This window comes from Rhinoderma darwinii, chromosome 4 (assembly GCF_050947455.1).
Source record: "Rhinoderma darwinii isolate aRhiDar2 chromosome 4, aRhiDar2.hap1, whole genome shotgun sequence".
Taxonomy (NCBI): Eukaryota; Metazoa; Chordata; class Amphibia; order Anura; family Rhinodermatidae; genus Rhinoderma; species Rhinoderma darwinii.
Genome location: NC_134690.1, coordinates 207,886,698 through 207,910,956, shown reverse-complemented (window position 1 = coordinate 207,910,956; position 24,259 = coordinate 207,886,698). Strand labels below are relative to the sequence as shown.

At 41.3% G+C, this 24,259-nt stretch overlaps 1 protein-coding gene across 1 annotated transcript; it reads right to left on the bottom strand.

Annotated features, from left to right (window-relative positions):
- Positions 1-1,323: 1,323 nt before the first annotated feature.
- Positions 1,324-17,415, bottom strand: SLC35A1 (solute carrier family 35 member A1). Its single transcript, XM_075862125.1, has 8 exons — positions 17,287-17,415; positions 16,170-16,347; positions 14,796-14,955; positions 12,282-12,434; positions 8,118-8,184; positions 6,962-7,138; positions 3,368-3,502; positions 1,324-2,001 (listed from the first exon to the last, which is right to left on the bottom strand). The coding sequence occupies exons 1-8, from the start codon at positions 17,297-17,299 to the stop codon at positions 1,868-1,870; spliced, it is 1,017 nt and encodes a 338-aa protein (XP_075718240.1). The 5' UTR covers positions 17,300-17,415; the 3' UTR covers positions 1,324-1,867.
- Positions 17,416-24,259: the final 6,844 nt, after the last annotated feature.

Genomic DNA, 24,259 nt, shown 5'->3' with positions numbered 1-24,259 from the left:
TTTTTTTTTTACTAGTCCCACTAGGGGACTTCACTATGCGATTATCCGATCGCATTTATAATACACTGCAATACTTCTGTATTGCAGTGTATTATGCCTGTCCGTGTAAAACGGACAGGCATCTGCTAGGACATGCCTGCGGCATGATCTAGCAGGCATTCATTACAGGCAGACCTGGGGGCCTTTATTAGGAGACACAGACACAGACACTCAGCGATCTTATCGCCGGGTGTCAGTGGATGAGAGGGAGCTCCCTCCTTCTCTCCAAAACCACTCAGATGCGGTGCACGCTAGTCAGCACCGCATCTGAGGGGTTAAATGGGTGAGATCGATACAAATATCGATCTCACCCGGTCGAGCAGGGACGCCCCAAGCCCTCAGGCAGCTGAGAGCAGGGAGATTTGACAGCTCCCTGCTCTGTTTACTTATTCCGATGCAGCGACGTAAAAAGTGTATTGCATCGGAATAAGGCCCGTTAGTGACCGACGTAAAAACACTATGGGCCAGTCACTAACGGGTTAAAGTACACTTGGGCTCTGTTTACATCTGCATCAGAGGCTCTGTCAGCAGTCAGTCACAGATTCCATCACAGGACTAAATAGCGCAACACGCAGCGCTACTTCATCCAGCAAAATGATAGAAACCATGACAGAACCCATTAATGTCAATAGGTTCCATTGGACGCAGAAGGTATCTGTCACGTGACGAATCAGTCACTTTTGTTATTTTCAATAGCGACGCAAGTGTGAACAGAGTCTAATATAAATAAAATTAGCAGTCTCTAATGAAGAAAACTGTGTAAAGCTATGTTTACACTTGAGTTCGTTCTTTTCCATTGTGTTTTTGTTGCCTTTTCAAGGTCAGAATAGTGTAGCATGCTGCGCTAATCTATCCAGTTAAAAAAACTAACAAAAAACTGGTAGCTGACGGATACCTGACCCATTATAAGTCGATGGGAGTAAAAAAAATTAACTAGATCATGACGCATCAGTGAAACTGATCAAATTAACACTCAGAGTTCTTCAGGAAACTTGCCCTGAAAGGGGTAACTTTGTGTGAACATTACTTTAAGTATTCTTGGGTTGACATCTGTGTTGCAGTCGCAGATGCCATAGAAAATTACAGAAAAAGGCAGAACACGCAGCTCTATTTTGTCTGGCAAAATGACTGGAAACAGACGGAACCCATTAAAGTCAATAGGCGCCATTGGTGTCAGTCAATTAATGGATACGCCGCAGCATTGAAGTCTATTTTTTTCCTTCTTCAATGGAATTCCTAGTTCAGAAGTGAACATAACCTTAACTAAATAACAATCCCAAAACAGTTCCTTAATCTTTTATTAAAAAAAAAAAAAGTCATGTCAAAAGTTTCAAGAAAAAAGGAACACAAGTGAAAATGATCCTCATGATATGTTACACGGCTGGTAAGGACACGGATGACCGGAAGAGTACAAGCAGGAAAGTAGTCTTTGGACAGGAACTTCCAGTCTTAGTAGAGATCATTCCTATGAATAGTTCCATTATATGTGCCGGCTTAGGACTTATTCAGTCCAATGCATTTTGTATCCATGCGGTCCATAATGTGGATGCTGCAAAAAGACATGTCCATTTCGCCTCGCGTGGATCCTCATAATAAACTATATACATGGCCACATTAGAAATAAAGATATGAGCAACTACTGACTGATCTTCATAGAAAATTGCGCTGCATACGTCACATTCATTTGTAGGTCTGCTTTCCAAAGTTGAGCAGTAACAAATACTGCGGGGTCACGGTTGACCTTTTGGATTGAAGCGCCGGAAGAAATGAATACAATAACTACATTGTATATTTACAAGTGCATTAGAGTTCATCCAGCCGTAGACCATCAAACACTGATCAGTTTTTCACTGAGGTTGCTGCTGGTCTCCTTCGTTTCGAGCTTGGTTGTGTCTTTTCTGGGTAACCCATATGTATATATGGATATGCAAACAAGCAATGCTCCAACAGCGAAGGTTAATGCTAGAAAAGAAATAAAATCCACACTTTTCACCAATTTCCACAAACAATCACATTGCTGCTACCAAACTTTAGCTACTTCCCGAATTTTAAATAAAAGGAGTACGTGGTTTTTTTTATGTTTGGGGCTGATAACCTTTTTGCAATTCAGAAGATTTTTTTTCTTAAAAATGTTTCTGATTATGTTACTAACTATACATTACTTATACAGGAAACAAAAGTAATTCATGGTGACAGAAGTAATAAAAACCATGCGGCTAGAACTAGACTTGACCAGACTCAAAAGGATCAAATATTAGAAGAGATCTCCATTTATTTTCAAGATCCTTCTCTAAAGGGCTTGCATGAGAAACATGGCCGTTTTCTTTTAGAATCTACACCCACTTAAGCCCATAGACCGTCTGACCGCAATACCGTACACAGCCCATGGATTAGAGTGGCGCCATTTCTAGAAGAAAACTGCCATGTTAGTCATGCAAGCCCATTTTTGTAATCTCTTTTAAAAGGAATGGTGTAGATTTATACACGACAGGCAATAACTTATGTCATTTCTAGGGTAATAGCTAGCAACTGGATGACTGTTTCTATAAAGTTGCCACGTGCCCAATGTTTTCCCTGGCAGCAATCATGTAGCATGTAAAACTATCTATCTAGCTGTACACTGTATTTATTAGTAGTATTGCATCTATAGTTCCATATTATAAAATATTGTTCGGTTTCTGCAAAATAATATTTTTTATATAATTAAGCCATAAAATGTTCCAATATACTTGTGTGTGCAAGAGCTCTGCTTGCTGTTATTCAGTAGGAACATTCATTGTTTACTTCCATTGTATAAAATTCTGTCCATGGTCCAGTGCTGGGATAGTTAGGAGACAGCTTTAATACGCATGCTGTATCTGCAACGAGCCAGGCACCTGTGAGTCCATCACATGACAATGGACAGAGTTTTATCCACTGGAAGTAAACAATGAATGTTTCTACTGAATAACAACAAGCAGAGATCTTGAAAACCAAGAGGAATTACTACATAAAGTATATTGTAAAATTGTATAACTTAATTATAGGGAAAATAAACCGGACAACCTCTCTTAATTCAGTAATTCTAACAGTTTGGAAAATGAGAAATCATAGATAAACACCCAGGATTCTAAACCAGCTCCTGTAAGTCTGACCTTGCTGGTGTAGCGCTTTAGTTTTAGCTAGTATGGAACTCATAACTCCAGCCTTTACCCCAAAACTGTAGACTACAGTTCTATCATAGTCCCTAAATTCAAAACAAGTCCAGAATTGATACACAACCACCCAGTGGGGGATGTATTTTAAATACACCTATTTATACAATGCTGCAAACCAAACGGTAACATACTTATCTGCAATCCAAAGAGCAACACGGACGCAATGGTCGAGACGACAATGGCTGCAGCTGCTGAAAAGCCTTTCATAATGTTATCGGTATATTTCACTACAACCGACGTGTAAAGGCCACCAACACTAGCCAGCACTGCAAAACAAAAGAAAGAATAAGGAACGTTTTTTTTAAAAACATAATAGTACCAAAAGACATCTAACTAGGGATGTCACGTTACCAGAATTTGGACTTCGATACCGATACTTTGTGTAGTATTGGAATTCTCGATACCAAAACGACACTTTGCCAACAATAATATAAAAAAAATAAGTTCTTCCATTTTCTGATGTGAGGCACGTGGTATTATGAATCGTGAACCTCCATGGGCCTCACATTAATAGTAATTAACCCCATCATGTTTCTCAGTCGTAATGGACAACATTGGGTTAATGAAGGGGTCAATTACTATTAATGAGAGGCACATGGAGGATAAATTCATCACACCTGGTGCCTCACAATAAGTGAAAGAAAGCAGTTTTTATTTAATTTTTTTTACAGCGTACACATCATAAATGACGCAAAAACTTGTTGTGCAGGTTATTACGGCCGCGCCAATACCGAATATGTATATTTTATGTATTGGGACTTATTTTAATGTTTATTGTAAAAAATGTGTAAGTGTATTTGTTTTTATTGAACATTACATTGTTTTTACTTTATTATTTTTAAACTTTAATGAACTGGCGTATGTCTATATGCCAGTACATTAGACTGTGTACGGATAGTACACAGGCAGTTGTTAGAACATACCCAAGTATGCCCTAACAGCCCTGGGTTCCTTTAATGGACCCTGGGCTGTCTGTCCATATATGGTATGTCCCTCAATCGCATCACAGGGATTCCCTGTGACGCGATCCAAGTGGCTTCCCCATTTGCATATTCCCCTTGAATGCTGCAGTCAACTTTGATCGCAGAATTCGGGGGAATAACGTTAGAGTGGGGCAGGGGGTGGGTGAGCCCGACACAGAACGGGGGAGTGTTTTTCAGTGCACCCACCATGTTCTGTCTTCAGTGCCACCAATCATTAGTGCAGCGCTGGTCGAATCACATCGTGCGCGCACACTTGTCAAGACTCGCAGTTAGTTAGTTAATTTTATCAAGACCAAGCGTTGACAGCAGACCGCCGTCTTCATCAGGCCATACAACAGAACAGCTATATACAGACACCATTAAATAGAAAACAAAACTAAAAAAAACGCGAGAAAGGACTAAATCACCGACGGAGTCAATAGGGGTCAGATTGTTAGGAGGTTAAAATTAACAGTACCAATAGTTCTTTCAAAAGGCAGGAAACAAGTGGCAGAAAGATTTTAGTGTGCAATCAGTTGTTTGTTTTTTTTAACTTCTAGCACATTCATGGGTCACATTCATTTCTATGGGGCCATGCACATTCCCATTTTTTTTGCGGAATCATGTGCCCGTTCCGCAAAAATAAGAAAAGGTCCTATTCCTGTCCGTTTTTGCAGATGTCTTGGCCATTCTATTCAATGGTCCATTAAAACTACGGACTGCACATGGAAGCCATCCGCGTGCGATCCGTGTTTTGTGGATCCGTGATTTGCAGTCGTATAAATGGCCACGGATGTGTGCTTAAAAGGGAACCTGTCACCAGCATTTCACCTATTAAACCAGCAATAAATGGTAGTAGTGGGGGGAAAATCATTGCTATATAACCTATAATTGTCTTCTTAGTCGGCTCTGTAGCTTTAGTATTCAGCTTTTTAGTGTTCGCACACCGCATGCTAATGAGCATAAGAGAGTCAAATCTTTGTTTGAAGAGAGTCAAATCTTTGTTTGAAGAGAGTCAAATCTTTGTTTGAAGAGAGTCAAATCTTTGTTTGAAGAGAGTCAAATCTTTGTTTGAAGAGAGTCAAATCTTTGTTTGAAGAGAGTCAAATCTTTGTTTGAAGAGAGTCAAATCTTTGTTTGAAGAGAGTCAAATCTTTGTTTGAAGAGAGTCAAATCTTTGTTTGAAGAGAGTCAAATCTTTGTTTGAAGAGAGTCAAATCTTTGTTTGAAGAGAGTCAAATCTTTGTTTGAAGAGAGTCAAATCTTTGTTTGAAGAGAGTCAAATCTTTGTTTGAAGAGAGTCAAATCTTTGTTTGAAGAGAGTCAAATCTTTGTTTGAAGAGAGTCAAATCTTTGTTTGAAGAGAGTCAAATCTTTGTTTGAAGAGAGTCAAATCTTTGTTTGAAGAGAGTCAAATCTTTGTTTGAAGAGAGTCAAATCTTTGTTTGAAGAGAGTCAAATCTTTGTTTGAAGAGAGTCAAATCTTTGTTTGAAGAGAGTCAAATCTTTGTTTGAAGAGAGTCAAATCTTTGTTTGAAGAGAGTCAAATCTTTGTTTGAAGAGAGTCAAATCTTTGTTTGAAGAGAGTCAAATCTTTGTTTGAAGAGAGTCAAATCTTTGTTTGAAGAGAGTCAAATCTTTGTTTGAAGAGAGTCAAATCTTTGTTTGAAGAGAGTCAAATCTTTGTTTGAAGAGAGTCAAATCTTTGTTTGAAGAGAGTCAAATCTTTGTTTGAAGAGAGTCAAATCTTTGTTTGAAGAGAGTCAAATCTTTGTTTGAAGAGAGTCAAATCTTTGTTTGAAGAGAGTCAAATCTTTGTTTGAAGAGAGTCAAATCTTTGTTTGAAGAGAGTCAAATCTTTGTTTGAAGAGAGTCAAATCTTTGTTTGAAGAGAGTCAAATCTTTGTTTGAAGAGAGTCAAATCTTTGTTTGAAGAGAGTCAAATCTTTGTTTGAAGAGAGTCAAATCTTCATTCCTCAAGTCTTTCCGACTTTACCCCGCCTCCTTACTTATGATTAACAGCTCCACGCCCCAGCACACAAAATCCCACGCTTATGCATTGATGTCCTCTTCTGGTGGACACCGGATTATTACGATAAAAGGCGTGAAATGTTTGCAGACAGTTATTTACAGTCGGGGGAGGAGTTTAGGAAAGGGGATAACGGTAATGAACTTTTGATAGCAGCGGCCAGTGAGGTATAAGTAAAGTTCAATAGGTGAAATGCTGGTGCCAGGTTCCCTTTAAGGCCTTAGCAATGTATTTCCCTAATGGTGAGCTACTATTTAAAAAAATCCAATTTTTTTTATAATTGTTTTTCATTTTTTATGGGGGGCCTTTTTTTGTTAGTAAGGGTGCGTTCACATCAGCGATGTCTTTCTGTTGAGGGGTTCTGTCTGAGCTTTCAGTCGGGGAACCCCCCTCGGAAAGGCAAACTGAAACCACAGCTTCCGCTTGCATCACCATTGACAGATGCTTTGCTAGTGGTTTCCGTTTGTCACCGTTGTGAAAGTGTTCCTTTTTTTGACTGAATAAATAGCGCAGTTGCTATTGGAAAGCCCCAACAGAACCCCTTAACGGAAAGACCACTCTGATGTGAACAGGCCCTTAGGGGGCCAATGGGCTGACAAGGGGAGACTCCTCCCTCTGTCAAACACCTTAGATGCTGCAATTGCTATTGGAAAAAATAGCTGTCGTAAAACCACTATACGGTGATCGTTAATGGATTAAAGAGCATTAGACCTGGCGCATAAGCTTGTACTTACAAACTACAAACCAGACGAGGTAATTGTAGCCATAGAAAAATCCTTTTTCGATGATGCCTGCACCATCATTAAGAAAGACAGCAGCTAATGTCACTATTATGCCAGAAATGTACATTTGGATGTTCCTCACCCACAGGGAAGTGTCAGAACTCTTCAACACCTTCTCAAAATACACTCCTGCAAAATGAAAAGACGAAAAGAAAGGTGTTCAGCAGCAGCTTTTTTGTAAATAAATGACACTACTTATTTGGTTGATGAAACATTACAGCCTGTCCAGAGCTGCATTCACTATTCTGCTGGCTCCAAGGTTAATTTGGTGATATCTATTCTAGGAAGTGTCGTCTTTAACCGATCACTGTGCAGTTATTTGATGTAGAAAAAAAGAAACTGTCCCTCTACATTAGCAGCTCAACAAAGCTATTAAGATGGACATACACATTAGATGTAGGTCAGTCGAACCCGACGATTTTGGTGAAACTGGCCGCAATCTAATATCTATGACCATTGACGGAGGAGAGAAGGGTTGGACATGTTGGTTTCCGACATGCCCGATTCTTTTGTTTGCAAGGATGTAATAGAAAACCACGTCCATGTTTGGTGGACGTGGATTACAAATTGACTGTTATTGGGCGCACGATTTTGCAGGTAATTCTGCATGTTTAACTGCAAAACCTTGTGGCCATTAACAGCGATTGCTACGTGTATCCTTATCCTGATAGGTCCTGACCAGCCAAATACTTAATGTGTATGGTGGTGACCCAATTCTGCCCCAACAGCAGATGACTGGGTAGAGAAGGATCGGGCTGTTGAATTTAAACATGGCCGATCCTCTTGTTTGTTAGTAGATAAGCCACTGCCAGGGAAGTCTGCCACCAGCTTTCTCCCAATTGAGGATGCATGCACTCTAAGCCAAGCGTGCATGTGTTTCGGTGTGTAATAGGACCTTATTGGTGTGGAATACACTGCATGGTTATAGTGAAGTTGGATAAACTGCTAGTAAAATTCTCACAGAAACGTGTCACATGTTAACAAGCCATTTGTGACATTTAGACACCACATTACACAAACTAAATCAGATTGAAGGGACATTACACCACAACTAACATGTCTTTACATACAAAAAGTACAACAATGTGAATGTTAATATGACAAATACCAGCAAATCCAGAGCACATCACCGCAACTGCCACAGCACCAAATCCCAGCCAGTGATTCTGTTCAATCTGTGAAGTGGTAAAATGGAAGATTCATTGTATAAATAGTTCCTCTTAGTAAACGTGCAGCGATTGTAAAACGGAAAAGATCTCATTGTCCTGCACAATCTGCTTTCAATTACCAGTAACTCATTCATTTAATGTAAACCGTAATACGCCTTTTTGAGCTATCGTGTACCGACAATTGTTTGGTTTGGTATGGCCGCCTGTTTACGCTGAAGGGACTGAGCCTGTAGCTATAAATTACGTCATAGACAAATAGGCTGTCTGAAAATTTCACAAATGCTTCAAAATCCAAGAATCCGGTGCTCATTTATAAATCTGCAGAATGCTCCAATTTTCTTGCAGAAAATATTCAGCAGCGTGTGGAGGAGACTGGTTCAAATCTCATTCATATGGTTGGGACTGTAATCCACTGCAGAAATTCAGCAGCATTTCCATCCACATATGCAGGGGCCTTATGGCGTATTCACACGCTGCAAAATTGCCGCTTATTTGGAGTGCAGATTCCGCATTGAAAATCCGTAGCAATTTACAGTTCAATTCATGTACATGGCGTTTTAAACACCCCATCCACATGTAGTCGAAAACAATCAGTGCGGAACTGAAGGCACGCTGCAAATTTCATAATCGTGTCAAAAATGTCAATTCTGTTGCCGATTTCACCCTTTGCAACACATAGGGTGAAATCCACATATAGCACGTGTGGACTTGTCATTTTACTCTAAAGCTAAATTTTTGGCAACTAACACTACCCTGTCAATCACCTACAGTCACAAAGGTGGCCCTAAGAGAAGCTATGTATTGAGAAAGACTCAATGTTCTCATGTCAAGCACAAAATGTTTAATAAAAAAAAATATATATTCGTTAATTTCATGAATCATCTTTTCAGTCGAAAGCATTTGAAGATGTGGCCACCCTTCCCATAACACACTAAGACCGTTGCCAAATCATGACTAACAAAATGTTAGTACTTTACACTTTGGATTAAAATGATTCTGACTTCACCAGACACGTCCTGAAGATAAAGCGCGTTATTACTTGGGAATTATTGTGGCGGTAGCCGCTTTCCTTGCGAACACTTTGAAGAACTTCTTACTCCCCAAATGAATCCTTGACTTTTTTCTGAAACTACTTATTTCCTCAAAAGGATACCAGACATTGAATACATACACTAGCACACAGTGACACGTAAAAGGTAATTGAAGTTTATTTGCTGCCACGTGTAGGGAAAGAGGGGGAAGTGATTCCCAGCAAGGCCTAATACTCTAAATTATATAAACAGTCGCCTGACAAATTACCACACCTTCTACACAAACAACTACACCTGTCATCTTCTCAGGCCAAAAGAAGGACTCAACATATAGCCGGCAAAAGCCATACTGAAAGGGAGCGTGCGGTATTACATAGCACAGTGCATGGCATTCATATGATAAGTACCCACATGTTAGGGGCTGTTCACATCTGCGCTGGAAACTATCCATCTATTAAAAATCTATATTCACAAGTGAGAATCCATGGCTTACGACAGGATTCTTTTACCATTACCGCAGGCTTTTACTTCATAAAAGTATCCATACACAGTTGCCAGCCATAGAATTTAGTCTTTGGGTGACATATGCCTCTATTAAAGAGGCTCTGTCACCAGATTTTGCAACCCCTATCTGCTATTGCAGCAGATAGGCGCTGCAATGTAGATTACAGTAACGTTTTTATTTTTAAAAAACGAGCATTTTTGGCCAAGTTATGACCATTTTTGTAGTTATGCAAATGAGGCTTGCAAAAGTCCAAGTGGGTGTGTTTAAAAGTAAAAGTCCAAGTGGGCGTGTATTATGTGCGTACATCGGGGCGTTTTTAATACTTTCACTAGCTGGGCGCTCTGAAGAGAAGTAACATCCTCTTCTCTTCAGAACGACCAGCTTCTGACAGTGCAGATCTGTGACGTCACTCACAGGTCCTGCATCGTGACGGCCACATCGGCACCAGAGGCTACAGTTGATTCTGCAGCAGCATCAGCGTTTGCAGGTAAGTCGATTTCCACAGGATCAGCCGACAATCTAATGTGTACGACGGCAGCCCAACTGTAATGAAAGGAGGTATCGGGTATTTTGAAGATTATCATATCCCATCCTTCGTTTTCTTGGGGGAGAAGCTACTACTCTACCTATTGAAATAAGCAAGCATGCCTGGTCAGGTTTAAGGAGTCGTCGGGAGAGATAGCAGTCAGACGCACACAGCTATTTCATATGTATGGCTGACCTAAAGCTTCAGAGAATATCAGCAGGAATAAATAGCTCTGACAGTGCAAGGCTGGGTTCACACAACCTATTTTCAGGCGTAAACGACGCGTTTTATGCCTCAAATTACGCCTGAAAACACGGCTCCAATACGTCGGCAAACATCTGCCCATTCATTTCAATGGGTTTGCCGAAGTACTGTGCCGACGACCTGTAATTTTACGCGTCGCTGTCAAAAGACGGCACGTAAAATGACAGCCTCGTCAAAGAAGTGCAGGACACTTCTTTGGGCATAATTGGAGCCGTTTTTCATTGAATCCAATGAAGAACAGCTCCAAATTACGTCCGTAATGGAGGCCCCGCAAAATGAGAGTACAAGCAGTTATGTCTGAAATTCAGGAGCGGTTTTCTCCTGAAAACAGCTCCGTAATTTCAGCCGTAATTGACGTTATCGTGTGCACATACCCCAAGAGCTCTCAGAGAGAATTGTAAAGCCAGAGGTGGTATAGCCTACGACGCCACGCTCATCAGAAACGTGATGTTTGTGTTTAAGGCCGACCCCGCTCCAAACTATGGTCACCAGTAATTTTCTTTACCTCACTAACCCAATCTATTTTTGCCTCCTTGAGCTGGCAATTCACAGGCAGCCGCAGCTCTGCAGTAGAGCAGGCCAATAAACAACTCGCGATATCTCAGCTTCCTGGAGCCCTTTGTGTGTGACATGGGGAAATAGGAGCGACTAGTGGGGTAAAATGAATTAAGTGGTGTGTTTAATTAACCCCAGTAGCAATGTTTCAATCCGGCATTGCCTCCTGGTACAGACAGTATTTTTCACATTAGTGGTGTTTTCAAAAAGAATATAATAAAATGCATGATATCCGCTAAACCCTAAAAAACTCAACCATATAGAAGCACCAACACTATATCAAAAAGCTCATAGAAACATTAAAGAGGCTCTGTCACCACATTATAAGTGGCCTATCTCCTATATAAGGAGATCGGCGCTATAATGTAGGTGACAGTGCTTTTAATTAAAAAAAACGATCTATTTTCACCACTTTATTAGCGTTTTTAGATTTATGCTAATGAGTGTCTTAATGCCCAAGTGGGCGTGTTTTTACTTTAGACCAAGTGGGCGTTGTACAGAGGAGTGTATAACGCTGACCAATCAGCGTCAGGCACTCCTCTCCATTCATTTAGGCAGCGCATAGGGATCCTTTTAGATCACTATGTGTTGTCTTATACTAACACATTAACAATACTGAAGTGTTTAGACAGTGAATAGACATTCCACGGGATGTCTATTCACAATCCCTGCACTTCGTTACTGTTTCTGTGATAGTTACAGCAGAGGAAGCGTAATCTCGCAAGATTACGCTGTAGATCACAGGTTACATGGAGATACGCTTCCTCTGCTGTAACTATCCCAGAAACAGTAACGAAGTGCAGGGATTGTGAATAGACATCCCGTGGAATGTCTATTCACTGTCTAAACACTTCAGTATTGTTAATGTGTTAGTATAAGACAACACATAGTGATCTAAAAGGATCCCTATGCGCTGCCTAAATGAATGGAGAGGAGTGCATGACGCTGATTGGTCAGCGTCATACACTCCTCTGTACAACGCCCACTTGGTCTAAAGTAAAAATACGCCCACTTGGGCATTAAGGCACTCATTAGCATAAATATAAAATCGCTAATAAAGTGGTGAAAACAGATTGTTTTTTTAAAATAAAAAGCACTGCTGTCACCTACATTATAGCAACGATCTCCTTATATAGGAGATAGGCCACTTATAATGTGGTGACAGAGCCTCTTTAACAAATAATGCAAGAAGCCAATGTATATAAATAGATGTCCAACTTACCTGGACCCGTGTGGCCTCGGCTGGGCTATATTGCACAAGTGTGACCCCACCACATAAAATGAAGACGGAGAGCCACTGGAGTTTACTGAGGGAACGGTTCAGCATGAGTACGGTACATAAAGCAGTACAAGGAATTTTTAGCTGGTATGTCACCTACAGAGAGAAGGAACAAGCATTACTTAGGCCCCATTCACATCGCGTGTGCTATTTGCCGAGCGTATGTTTTTAAACACTACAAAAGTATTGAAACGTATGGCTCGGCGTATACACAGACTATAATGGGTTAAACGTAGACGAAAATAGCATCCGTTTGGTCTGTTTGTCATGGTTTACGTTGGGATACGGTTTAATGAAAGTACTGAAAAGCGTACTCTGCTATTTTTCAAAAAAAAGGTATACGCGATGTAGAAATTTTTTAGCATAGATCTCAATGGATGACGTATGCAAACGCAATTCTATACGTTTGTATCCGTTTACATACAGTAAATCTATCAGGTTTTTTTTTTTTTCTATCAGTGTTCACTTTAAAAATTATATATATATATATACACACACTTTTTTTTCATTAAAAAAAAACCGGACAGCAACGTACACTGACTGACCTATGCATATACGCTAAACGTACACGCTATAAAAAACACAGACGTAAACAGAAGATGGTACAGGATTATATCAGTTTTCAATGGTCTAGGTTTTTATAAAAAAAAGTTTTTTTTGTTTTAGTTTTAAACAAACACTCTCAGAACGAGAACAAACCACTCTAGAAATATTTACTGCAATACCAATACTATTGATAAGGCCTTGTTCACATCAGCGTTGCCCTTCCATTGAGGGGTTCTGTCAGGGGTTTCCCTTGGAATAACCCCTCAATGGAAAGGCAAGTGGAAACCTTAGCTTCCGTTTGCATCACAATCGGTCTCAACGGCGATGGAAACATTGCTAAAGGTTTCCGTTTGTCACCGTTGTGACAGGGCTCCGTTGTTTTTGACGGAATCAATAGCGCAGTCGACTACGGTATTGATACCGCCAAGACTACGGAACCCTTGCACAACGGAGACAAACGGAAACCATTTGCACTGAATCCGTCACCATTGAAATCAATGGTAATGGAAACCTATGGTTTCTGTTTGTGTCAGTAAGGGCTCCATTCCGATGGAATGCTTAGACGGAACAGAGCCCTGACTCCGATGTGAACGCAGCCTTAGCCAAATAAAGTAGCATTTACAGTAATACAAAATTGTAAAAAAAGACTAGGCAAAATGTAAAAATAACTTTTATAAATATACACGTACAGTACTGCGCAAAAGCTTTAGGCAGTTGTGGAAAAATGCTGCACAGTAAGAATGCTTTCAAAAATAGAAGTTAAATGTAACTAAACGTTCAACAAACTTCTGACGTGTCATAGTGACACGTCAGAAGTTCTGATTGGTGGTGTCCGAGACCCCCACCAATCGCTAAAACGAAGCGGCAGAAACGCTCGTGTGAGCGCTGAGCCGCTTGGCTTCTGTTCTGCTTTTTCCGGAAATCTATGTAGCGGTGTACGGGATTAATAGAAAGTCTATGAGCCCGTACTCCGCTACATCGGCTTTCCGGAATAAGCCGAACAGAAACTAAGCAGCTCAGCGCTCACACGAGCGTTTCTGCCGCTTCGTTTTAGCAATTGGTGGGGGTCTCAGGGCTCGGACACCCACCAATCAGAACTTCTGACATGTCACTATGACACGTCAGAAGTTTGTTGAACGTTTAGTTACACTTTAAGATTTTTTTTATGATCAATTAACAAAATGCAAAGTGAATGACCAGGAGTGAAATCTAAATCAAATCAATATTTGGTGTGACTGCCCTTTGCCTTCAAAACAGCATTGTAATAGATCAGAGTTTTACGAACGTGGCGATACCAATTGTGTTTATTATTATTATTTTACAATGCTTTAGAGGGAAAATGGGAAAAGGTTTTGTTTTTTGTGTATATAAAAAAATAAAAACCCTTTTACTCTTTTTTACTTGTCCCCTCTGGGACTTACTTGTGTATCTTCTATTAAAATTAGTTGTATGATCTGAAACATTAAAAGGTGACAGCACTCATTAATCACGGTTTTACAGCACTGATAAATGATAAATATATATAGATTAGGTAATGCGTTTTTGCTGCGTTTATTACCTATGTTTATTGGTTTAAGTGGAGCTGCAGCAAAACCATGACTGATGTTGGTGTATGTCGTTTTGTAAGCGTTAATTTATTTGGGCGTTTTTACAGTCTGTCAGGCAATCTGTACCCTAATTGATTGAGCACCATGCAGAGTTCATGTACGGTTCTGATTGTTGTTCCCCTGGCAGTTTTGCCATGCTGGGCGTATAGTTTCCAATTTTGTGTGCAGGAGTTTAACGTTGAAGCGCCTCGAAAAAAATCCTGTGCGTTTTTTTTATGCGGTTCAAACAAAAAGCAGCAAAAACATCCTGTGGAATCCCGGATAATGTCATGGCGGAACAGTCCACACACACAGTAACCGCTACCTGATAAACAGCTGCATCAAGGTGGCTCAGTGCCACAAAGGCCATGTTGTTTTGCAAGGCATAGACCAGAGAGGGCACAGACAGCTTTAGCATCTCCTTTGGACTTCCCAAGACGTTTTCTCTTAAAGAGGTAAGGAGTCTGCTAGGACTTCCCGTTTCCCTACAATAAAAAGGAAATAGCATTTTAAAGCCAGAAAAACACATTAACTTGGGTTTGTAAGTATAAAAGGTTGAACTTGATGAATTTAGGTATTTTTTTATTCCTTCAAACTACTATGTACAACAACTGCTGTGTATATGTCTCCATACAAAGCATCCAAACAGCCTTTACAGCTGCAGACGGAGGCAGTACAGCGTCTGTGCACTGCCATACAGGATCTGCCGTGTGGATGGGGCCAATCATATTGCAGCTTTTGCTGGTTAGAAAATAAACAGGACCTGGCTGGCAGGTATGTGATATTACACGGCCATATGTGAACCTGGTATTAACCCCTTAACGACTGCCAATACGCCTTTTCACAGTTGGCCGTTAAGGGTACTTATGCCAGAGCGCCGCCTTTTCACGGCACTGTTACATAAGCCCGGCACGGGTGTCCTGTGCCGACTAAAGCGGATGTTGGGCGGTCTAAAGACAGCCGAGCATCTGCTCTAATGGGCGGGATCGATTTCAGCATCGATTTCACCCGTTTAACCCCTTAGATTCAGCGCTCAATAGCGAGTGCCGCATCCAAGTGGCTTTGGAGGAAGGGTGCCCCCTCTCTCACCCCATCGGCAACCTGCAATTGCAATCGCAGGGTGCCAATGGCTTCTACGTCAGCCGGGGGCCTAACAAAGGCACCCAGGCCTGCCTGTAGTGAATGCCCGCTAAGCCATGCCGGAGGCATGACCTAGCAGGTGCCTGTCAGTTTTACACTGACAGGCTAAGGCTAAATAATACACTGCAATACAGAAGTATTGCAGTGTATTATAAAAGCACTCAGAATAGTGAAGTCCCCTAGTGGGACTAAAAATAAAGTTAGCAAAAAGTTTAATAAAGTTAATGATGAATAAATAAAAATTCCAAAGAAAAAAAAGAAAAACCCACTTTTCCCCTTATAAAATACTTGAATATGAAAACAAACAAAAAAAATTACAACAATATACATATTTTGTATCGCCGCGTCCATAATAAAGACACCATGTTTTTCTAGTACTGGACAACCCCTTTCATTTTTAGGTGTTGTGCTTTACGAGATTACAAGAGAGACTCAGCTTGTGCACATTACACGTCACATTGGGAGCTCAATAAACAAGAAACGTTGAATGACTATTCATAAGAAATGAAAACGTATACCAACACACTCAACTGGTTGTGAAATAAAACATGGCACTTACTTTGTCAAGATGACTAAACTCAGTAGTAATTTTATAACCTCAGCCACGCAAACCGCTGTAGTAGAAAAGTACATCTCTGTGGTCACTGTTCTTGTGTAACGCAAGGCCACCGTATATGCAGCCGCTACCAGAGTCATCACCAGCAGACAGTAGAGCTTGAACATCAAGCTGACATTTTCTGAATATAAAAAAAATATATATATTATATACAGGGGTGGACACAATACTGTGGACTTTAGGCGGCAATTAGATTACCCCACGAGACAACAAGGAGTTATAAATGCCCCAGCACTTTTTTCCCATCAGATTTCTATTCCTATTAACGGGCAGAATAGCCGTCTGCACTATTCTACTGATGAGTCATGGATCCTCTTTAAAAAAAAAAAAGGATAGGACATTAGTGTGAACAGAGCCTCACATAGGAGTGTGAAGTCATCTAAAGGGGTTGTATGAGATTAGATTTTGGTTATTCACTCGAATAGTGCCGAGCTACAATACCAGACACAGCCGAAGAGTGGCACTGTTTCTGGGTTAAAAAGAAAACGGACCTTTTTCTAGGGTCATAAACCACTCATGCACCGTATTGTACGGAGCCATAGGACTGCCATAGAGGTGCACGTGATCTCCTGTATGCTCCAATGACATGCCGGGCTGTTTTTCACGTCGTGCTGTACGTACAGAGGTATTCGGCTACTTGTCAGGACCTCCAGGGACCCCTTCATTCTAGTGACCAGAGGCAGTCCCAGCACCCCACCAATACTATCATCTAACAGGCAACGATTTCCCATAAGAAGACAGTAAAGCATGACAGTAGCTGCATCTCTGCTGGGGACAGAAGTTTTGGACTCATCAGGGAGGTGACAGTCTCCGCATATCAGCAGTGACAGTACGTGAGGGAATTGCTGGAACAGTGGAACGTATGAATGAAATGTCCAGCCTTTACTATATATAAACAATGCTCCATTACAGTCAGTCTATACAGAGAAGCCAATAGATACATAAAAACCGATTCCGCAATGTTCCTCTATAGGGCTGGGTGTCCCTGTGCCATGTTCACATAGTGCCCCGTCACAGTACATCAGTGTTTAGCCGTATCTCCCGTCCCGAGTGCGCTTACCCCGGGCTGCCATGGTGCCTGCACGTCAGCTGCTCTGCCTCTACACACAGCGCTCTGCTGTACAACACTACCGGAAGTGACGTCACTAGCAGCGCGCCCATCCCTTCAGCCCGTCGCAGCGCAGTCCCTCTGTGAGGAAGCTATGACAACCGGCTAGCATTACACAGACCAGGGTGGAAGTATAACCTCATATAATCCTGACCAGAAAAAAACAACATTTTAGCCGGCTGAATCCAGCCCAACTCCGCCTTCTCCTTTAACGGTCCTCACTTTACGGACACCCAGAAACTTCAACTACCAGCATGCCTTGACAGCCGAATCTTTATTATTCTAGCTATAATCTGTCAGGGCATGCTGGGAATTGTAGTTTTACAACAGCTGGCGTGCCGAAGGTTGCAGACCCCTGGCCTATACCTCATTCTTCCTAATACTGTTTGGCGTGCCACACGTGCTTTTTATCGTATCTTACTGATGTTTATAGGAGCTTGGACTTTGTCCTTTTTGTGCGTATGAAATAAAACTGTGACGAACACAGTGTTGAAGGGTATTGCATTATTGTTCAACTTTTTCCATGCTGGAGACATAGGTTCTTTCTTGGTAAGGAAGACGTCGATTAATCAGCTGCGTACACGTGGAACTACAAGTACCAGTGACACCATCTATACCCGCACTGACCCATGCTGATCCCATCCACCGCGGAAAGCACCTACAATGGACACGTGGACATCACAACTGGACCATGAAGCAATGGAAAAAGCTGGCCTAGTCTGATGAATCATGTTTTCTTTTACATCATGTAACCGGTCGTGTACCTGGGAAAAAGAAGGCACCAAGATGCACTATGGGAAGAACCCAAGCCAGCGGAGGCAGCGTGATGCCCTGTATAATAATCTTCTAGGAAGCCTTGGGTATTGCCATTTATGTGAATGTTACTGTTATGGAATAAATATATGTATAATGTATCTGGGACCTCAAAGAGTGCAATGCTGAAGAGAAAACATGTATTAGAATATATTTTGGGTATTATTGAAAGGTTATGGAATGTAATAATCTGCAGATGTTCTGCAGAAACTGGAAATTGCGAATTCATTATGTTATGAGGGTACTACCAGGAACTAGGGGGTTTGTTTGCAGGATGGTTTGTTTCTGGGCGTACAGCCAAGATAGATATGGGTAGAACACCGGATTAAAAACTAGATGTAAGGAATAAGAATAATGTACGTAGAGATAAGAATAATGAGGAAAGAAACCACAAGAATGTATATGTGTCTGCACGTAATTATATGATATTTTTACTATATAAACTCTGTGTCTCTGCAAATAAAGTCAGAAGTATTTTTGCCTTGAGAAACGTCTCAGTGTGTCTTTGCTTCTCCGAGCTCGCACCCCCCCCACCTGATTTGAACCTGCATGGAGATCAAGGCGTAACGTGACCTCATTGCGATCACAGAAATTGGCGCCCGAACAGGGACTTGACCAGAAGGACGGCACCCCACCTAGGGGATCTCCCGGGACTTGAATGGCGACTCTCCAGACTAAGGAACGGGCAGACCACTGCTGCAGCAAGGTAAGAAGACTTAATTCTTACAAACTCTGCTCTGCACCTTCCTGTCTGGTAGGTCACCTTCCCGGTAGTACTCCTGAGGGATAGAGGGGCCACATGAGGGTATTTTTAGTGTAAAAATCTGGTCAAGTCTATATGTAATCCTACCCTCAGGATAAAGTGCCTGATCTCCATGACAGTATTTGTATGAATGTTGTAGAAACCCAGTTTTGTGTCACAAATGCATTTTAGAATAAGGAAATTGTTTTTGGAAAAAAAACTTCCGATAATCCGGCAAATTACCAGAAACATGTGTACATGCTTCAGGTGACTACGGGGATTATGATAGGCTAAATTTTAGCCCGAAAATCGAAAATTTTGTGCAATCTGATAATCCGGCAAAATACCGAAAATGTGTGTACAGCATTGAGGTACTTGCGGGGATTATCATGCACTGATTTTCAGCTCAAAATTCCAGAATTTTCTGCAATCCGATAATCCGGCATGTCAAATGAACAGCTTGATTTTACGTTTGCCTTATTATTTGGATCAGGAACATATTTGTCATATTACTGTTATGGTGTGGAGGATATCTCCTTGAGTGGTGTTTAAAGTGAATAAGAAGAAAGTAAGCTAGTTATAAAAGGAATTTAATTCTCTGGCCAGAGTAGAAGAAGGTTTAAAAGGGTTTTGAGGGGATAAGTAACTGTATAAAATAGGTGAGAAAGGTAGTGTGGGACTTTCCCTAACAGCCAATAGCCATAGTGTTTGTTAGTGAAGATAAAAACTGAGAGAGAAGGGTAAGAGTCCCCTCCATCATAGCAGGGCTATGGGAAACAGTCACGGCAAACGAGAGTTTGAGGTATGGCATATGGGTGAGCAAGCACCTGTTAAAAGGGTGTAAGCTTACTAGGGGATCGTAAATCCAGAAATTCACCTATCAGGAAAACTACCCCCTACATAACTTAGGGTCTGCCTATAGGCGACCACTTATAACTAGACAATGGGGAACTGGTGTCCCTATTAAGTACGGAGACTAGAAACTGTCTAAAACAGATGAGAATGGAATTCGTCTGTCAGCTAGAATCTGTAATAAGAGTATGAGATGAGCACCCCAAAGGACAAACCGCCAAACAGGTAGTAGCAGAAAGAGAAGGTAAAAAGGCAACGCAGGGAATAAATAAATAAATAAATAAATAAAAAAAAAAAAATAATAAATAATGAAAGCATGTGGTCTAGAATCCCATGGACGGTTAGACGCAGAAAAATGGAATGAATGTTGTGACACAAAACGTGGATGGCTGAAAGATGAAAAGTGTCAGAGGAAATTCATATTTTATAAAGTAAAGTTTAAAGCAAAGGAAGTGATAGAAGTAGTAGCTGTTTTAAAGTTGCAAGTGACCTTATAGTAAATTCCCATATGGTATAATTTAGAATCAACTAGTGTGACAAGAGAAGGGGGAGGTGGAGAACAGCTGCTAGTGAGATAAGAAATGTCATCTTGTTCTTGAAATGAATGGACACAACATTAAATGCTGATATAGATATTTTGTATGACTTTGTGTCATTTTGTAGATTGAATCAGGAAAAGTGATAAATGTAATAATGTATAAGCAGTCCTTCACAGCCAAACCACCAGACACCTCTGTCTTATATGATGAGACCCTTGATCCTGTCATACATTCTGCACAGAGTGCAGAGTTGCTTGCCCTGATCAAGGCATGAAAACTGGCAGAGGGAAAAAGAGGAGGGCGGCTCCAAGCCGCAGATTGGGCAAAAGGTATTCTGGAGAACAAAGGGAAGTTGGAAGGTAGAAAGTTGATGGAAAGTGCTTTAGAGGGATTTGCAGAAGAGGAAGTTAGGAATAAGAAATGTATTGTATGTATTAGAGAACAGGACCAGCAGACGCCCGGTAATGGCGTCCGTACCTCATGTTGAGTGTGTCCTCATTGTTGGTGGGAAACCCCCTGCGCACTGTTTCCAATGGGAGAGGCTGCCCCCCCCTGCCCCTGATGTGGCCACGCCCGGCCCAACCAAATCAGTATGAAATAATCACCTTGTTAATTTTGTCATTTGTAGTGTCTTTTCTATTTACAGAAGTTCCAGTCTAGTTCACTGATGAAACAACACGTCATCATAATATAGAGATGGTGGCCGTCAGATTGTACTGATAAATATTAACGTAGATAATTCCTATACAATGGTGTGATAAATGATTGCAGATACGTATGTTGTTTTGCCGGCATTGAAAGTGTTAAGATTGTGAGAAGTTGTGAGAAATGAGTTTGTGACCCCCCTCCCTCCCCCCTAAAGTGTGCTGTGTTTGGGAGGAGGAGGAGGGGGGCTGACTGGGTGCAGTCTGCAGGGCTGATGAGACCAAGGGATTTCAATATGCACTGCTGAGATATATATATATCAGTAATGTGTACAAACTGAAATACATTTCTTCTCTTTTGCGCAAGCGCTGTTGGTTATAAAAGTTACGATATTTATGTGTTATGATGTGATCAGATTTCATGTGTTTTGATGTTAATTCAGATGTATTAAATTACAGATACTGTGAGACACGGGGGTTTTGAAAATGTATGTGCCCCCACCGTTATACTGTTTATTGGTTTGCAGTAATTAATGTTATCAGAGATAATATTTTCTGTTTTATTGAATAACTAACTACAATTGTTTTGTTTTTGATTTCACACATGAGTTATGTCATTGTAAAGATAACATGTTTGTCAGGAAAAAGTCATTTTTGTTTCAGGCTGTTGTACATTATAGGGGGTTAAATTAGTGTTATGTTGAAATGTAGTTTTGAACTCTGCTACATCACTCTCGCAGAGTCCACAAAGGGGGGAAGGGTGAAGGAACTGATCAGGTACAATTTTGGTTTATGTGTAAGAGACCATCCCCCTCCAGCAAAGTTACACAGGAGGTGATGTGACATCACTCACACGAGTCTTTATGGATTTAGATGAGGGAGAAGGCAAAACAAAACTTGTATATTACTGCTATTCTAACTCAAGTACAACCTAAGCATTTGTCAACTGCAAGACATTTGAGATTAACCTGTGCACTCCTTCTCCCTGAGCAGGTCACACTCCATAGCTGTGCTACATTGAACCCAGCTACCTTACTGCCTTTGGAGCAAGGGGGAGAAGACGTAGGTAAAGTATGGTCACAATTTTTGCCTGAAACTGATGAACATGATTGTATGGCCCTTATGGCCCAGGAAACAGTGGGGTTTGCACATGTAAGAGATACCCCACTCCAAAACCCAGACCTAATACTCTTTGTGGATGGTTCAAGGTATTGTGTAGAAGGATCTTTTCTTACAGGATATGCAGTAACCACCGAAGATGTAGTCCTAGAAGCAGCCTCCTTACCAGCGTCCCGCTCAGCACAAGAAGCGGAGCTTAAGGCCCTGGCAGCAGCATGCCAACATGCAGAAGGAAAGACAGCAAATATATACACTGACTCTCGATATGCATTTGGGATTGCACACGATTATGGCCCCATATGGAGGGCAAGACAATTTTTGACCTCTGCAGGTACACCTGTAAAGAATGCAGACTTTGTAAAATATTTGATGGCGACCCTGATGTTACCCACAGAAGTAGCAGTAGTAAACAATAAAAGCTCACACTAAGGTGAGTTAACCAGAGACAAAAGGAAATGCTTTGGCAGACCAAGCCGCAAAAGCAAGCAGCACAGAAGCTACCCGTGTTAGCAGCCGTATGTCAGATAAAAGATCCAGAGGAAACAAGACCAGCTGTAAGCCCGGAACTACTGCAAAAACTTCAAGGACAAGCAACAAAAGAAGAAAAAGACAAGTGGACGGCCCAAGGAGCAACGCTACGAAAAGATGGCTTCTGGCAATGCCAGAATAAACTGTGCCTGCCTAAGACAATGTTCCCAATGATGGCCCAAATAACACATGGAGAGACACACCAGTCAAAAACGGCAATGATGGACTTGGTAAACAAGGTGTGGTATGCCCCAGGGTTTAGTGTGATGGCTAGCAGTTTTACACAAGGATGCATGATCTGTGCAACACATAATATTGGAAGAACTGTAAAAGTACCACAGAAGCACACACCCCAAAGCCAATTTACCCATTCCAGAGACTGCAGATAGACTATATTCAACTACCCAAAGTTGGTACCTATGAGTATGTGCTTGTTTGTATTGATCTCTTTTCAGGATGGCCAGAAGCTTTTCCAGTCACCAAAGCTACAGCCGTAGCCATAGCAAAGAAACTGATCAACGAGGTGGTGTGCAGATATGGAGTTCCAGAGGTGATCGAGAGCGACAGAGGAACTCATTTTACGGGTGAAATCATGAACTATGTGTTGTCAGCTCTAGGCATAAGTCAAGCCCTACATACACCATACCATCCACAAAGTAGTGGGAAGGTTGAGAGACTAAATGGGACTCTCAAATTGAAAATCCAAAAAGAAATGGTAGAAACCGGGAAACCATGGACCGAGTGTCTACCATTAGCCTTGTTCTCAGTAAGATACACGCCCACAAAAAGAACAGGTCTCAGCCCATATGAGATCTTATTTGGGTCGGCTCCCAGATTAGGATGTTATTTTCCACAGGTGCTCCAAATGCAGTATGGTAGGCTAACAGATTATGTGTCAACCCTGAACAAACAATTGACCAAGGTGCATGCACAAGTTTTTGCTTCCATTCCAGATCCCGATTCAGTTGAAGGGACGCATAAGCTGGAACCGGGAGATTGGGTGGTCGTTAAGAGACACGTGAGGAAAAGTCTAGACCCAAGATTTGACGGACCGTTTCAAGTCCTACTCACAACAAGCACCTCTGTAAAGCTCGAAGGAAAGACAAGTTGGATTCACGCCAGCCATTGCAAAAAAATTACAGTACAAACGAAAGAAGACTCTAAGGAAGATGTTTAGAATTTTTATGTGGATGTTGGGAATTCTAATCTTGAAAGAAATTGCCCCCCATACACCGTCAGAATTAACACGACCTCCTCAGGATTGTGGAAGTTTTAAAGCAGGATGGTTACAGAAGAGCAACCAAACGGAACACGGTAACTTTACGTGTGCACCTTCCCCTCCGGAAAAAGCGAACGGGAGTAGTTTTTGCACTATTGCCAATATTTCCATCTCTGCACCAGCCTTATGTAAAAATGGACCCCCAGATTCACGGATGTTGTATGTAAGAATACCCAAAGATGGTGATAATATAACTATGAAATTAGAAGGGTATCTTGATTGTTATCAGATACCAAAAGGAACATTTATGCAGGAACAGCGGCAGGTAGGGTTTCTGATGAAATATGATGCCCCAAGAAATACGGACAGATGGAGGTTCTACAATGAAACACAATACAAATATCCAAAATTGGCTGCTACTTTCTCTATTGATCAAAGTATGTTTGGACTTTGGTGCACCAATAACACC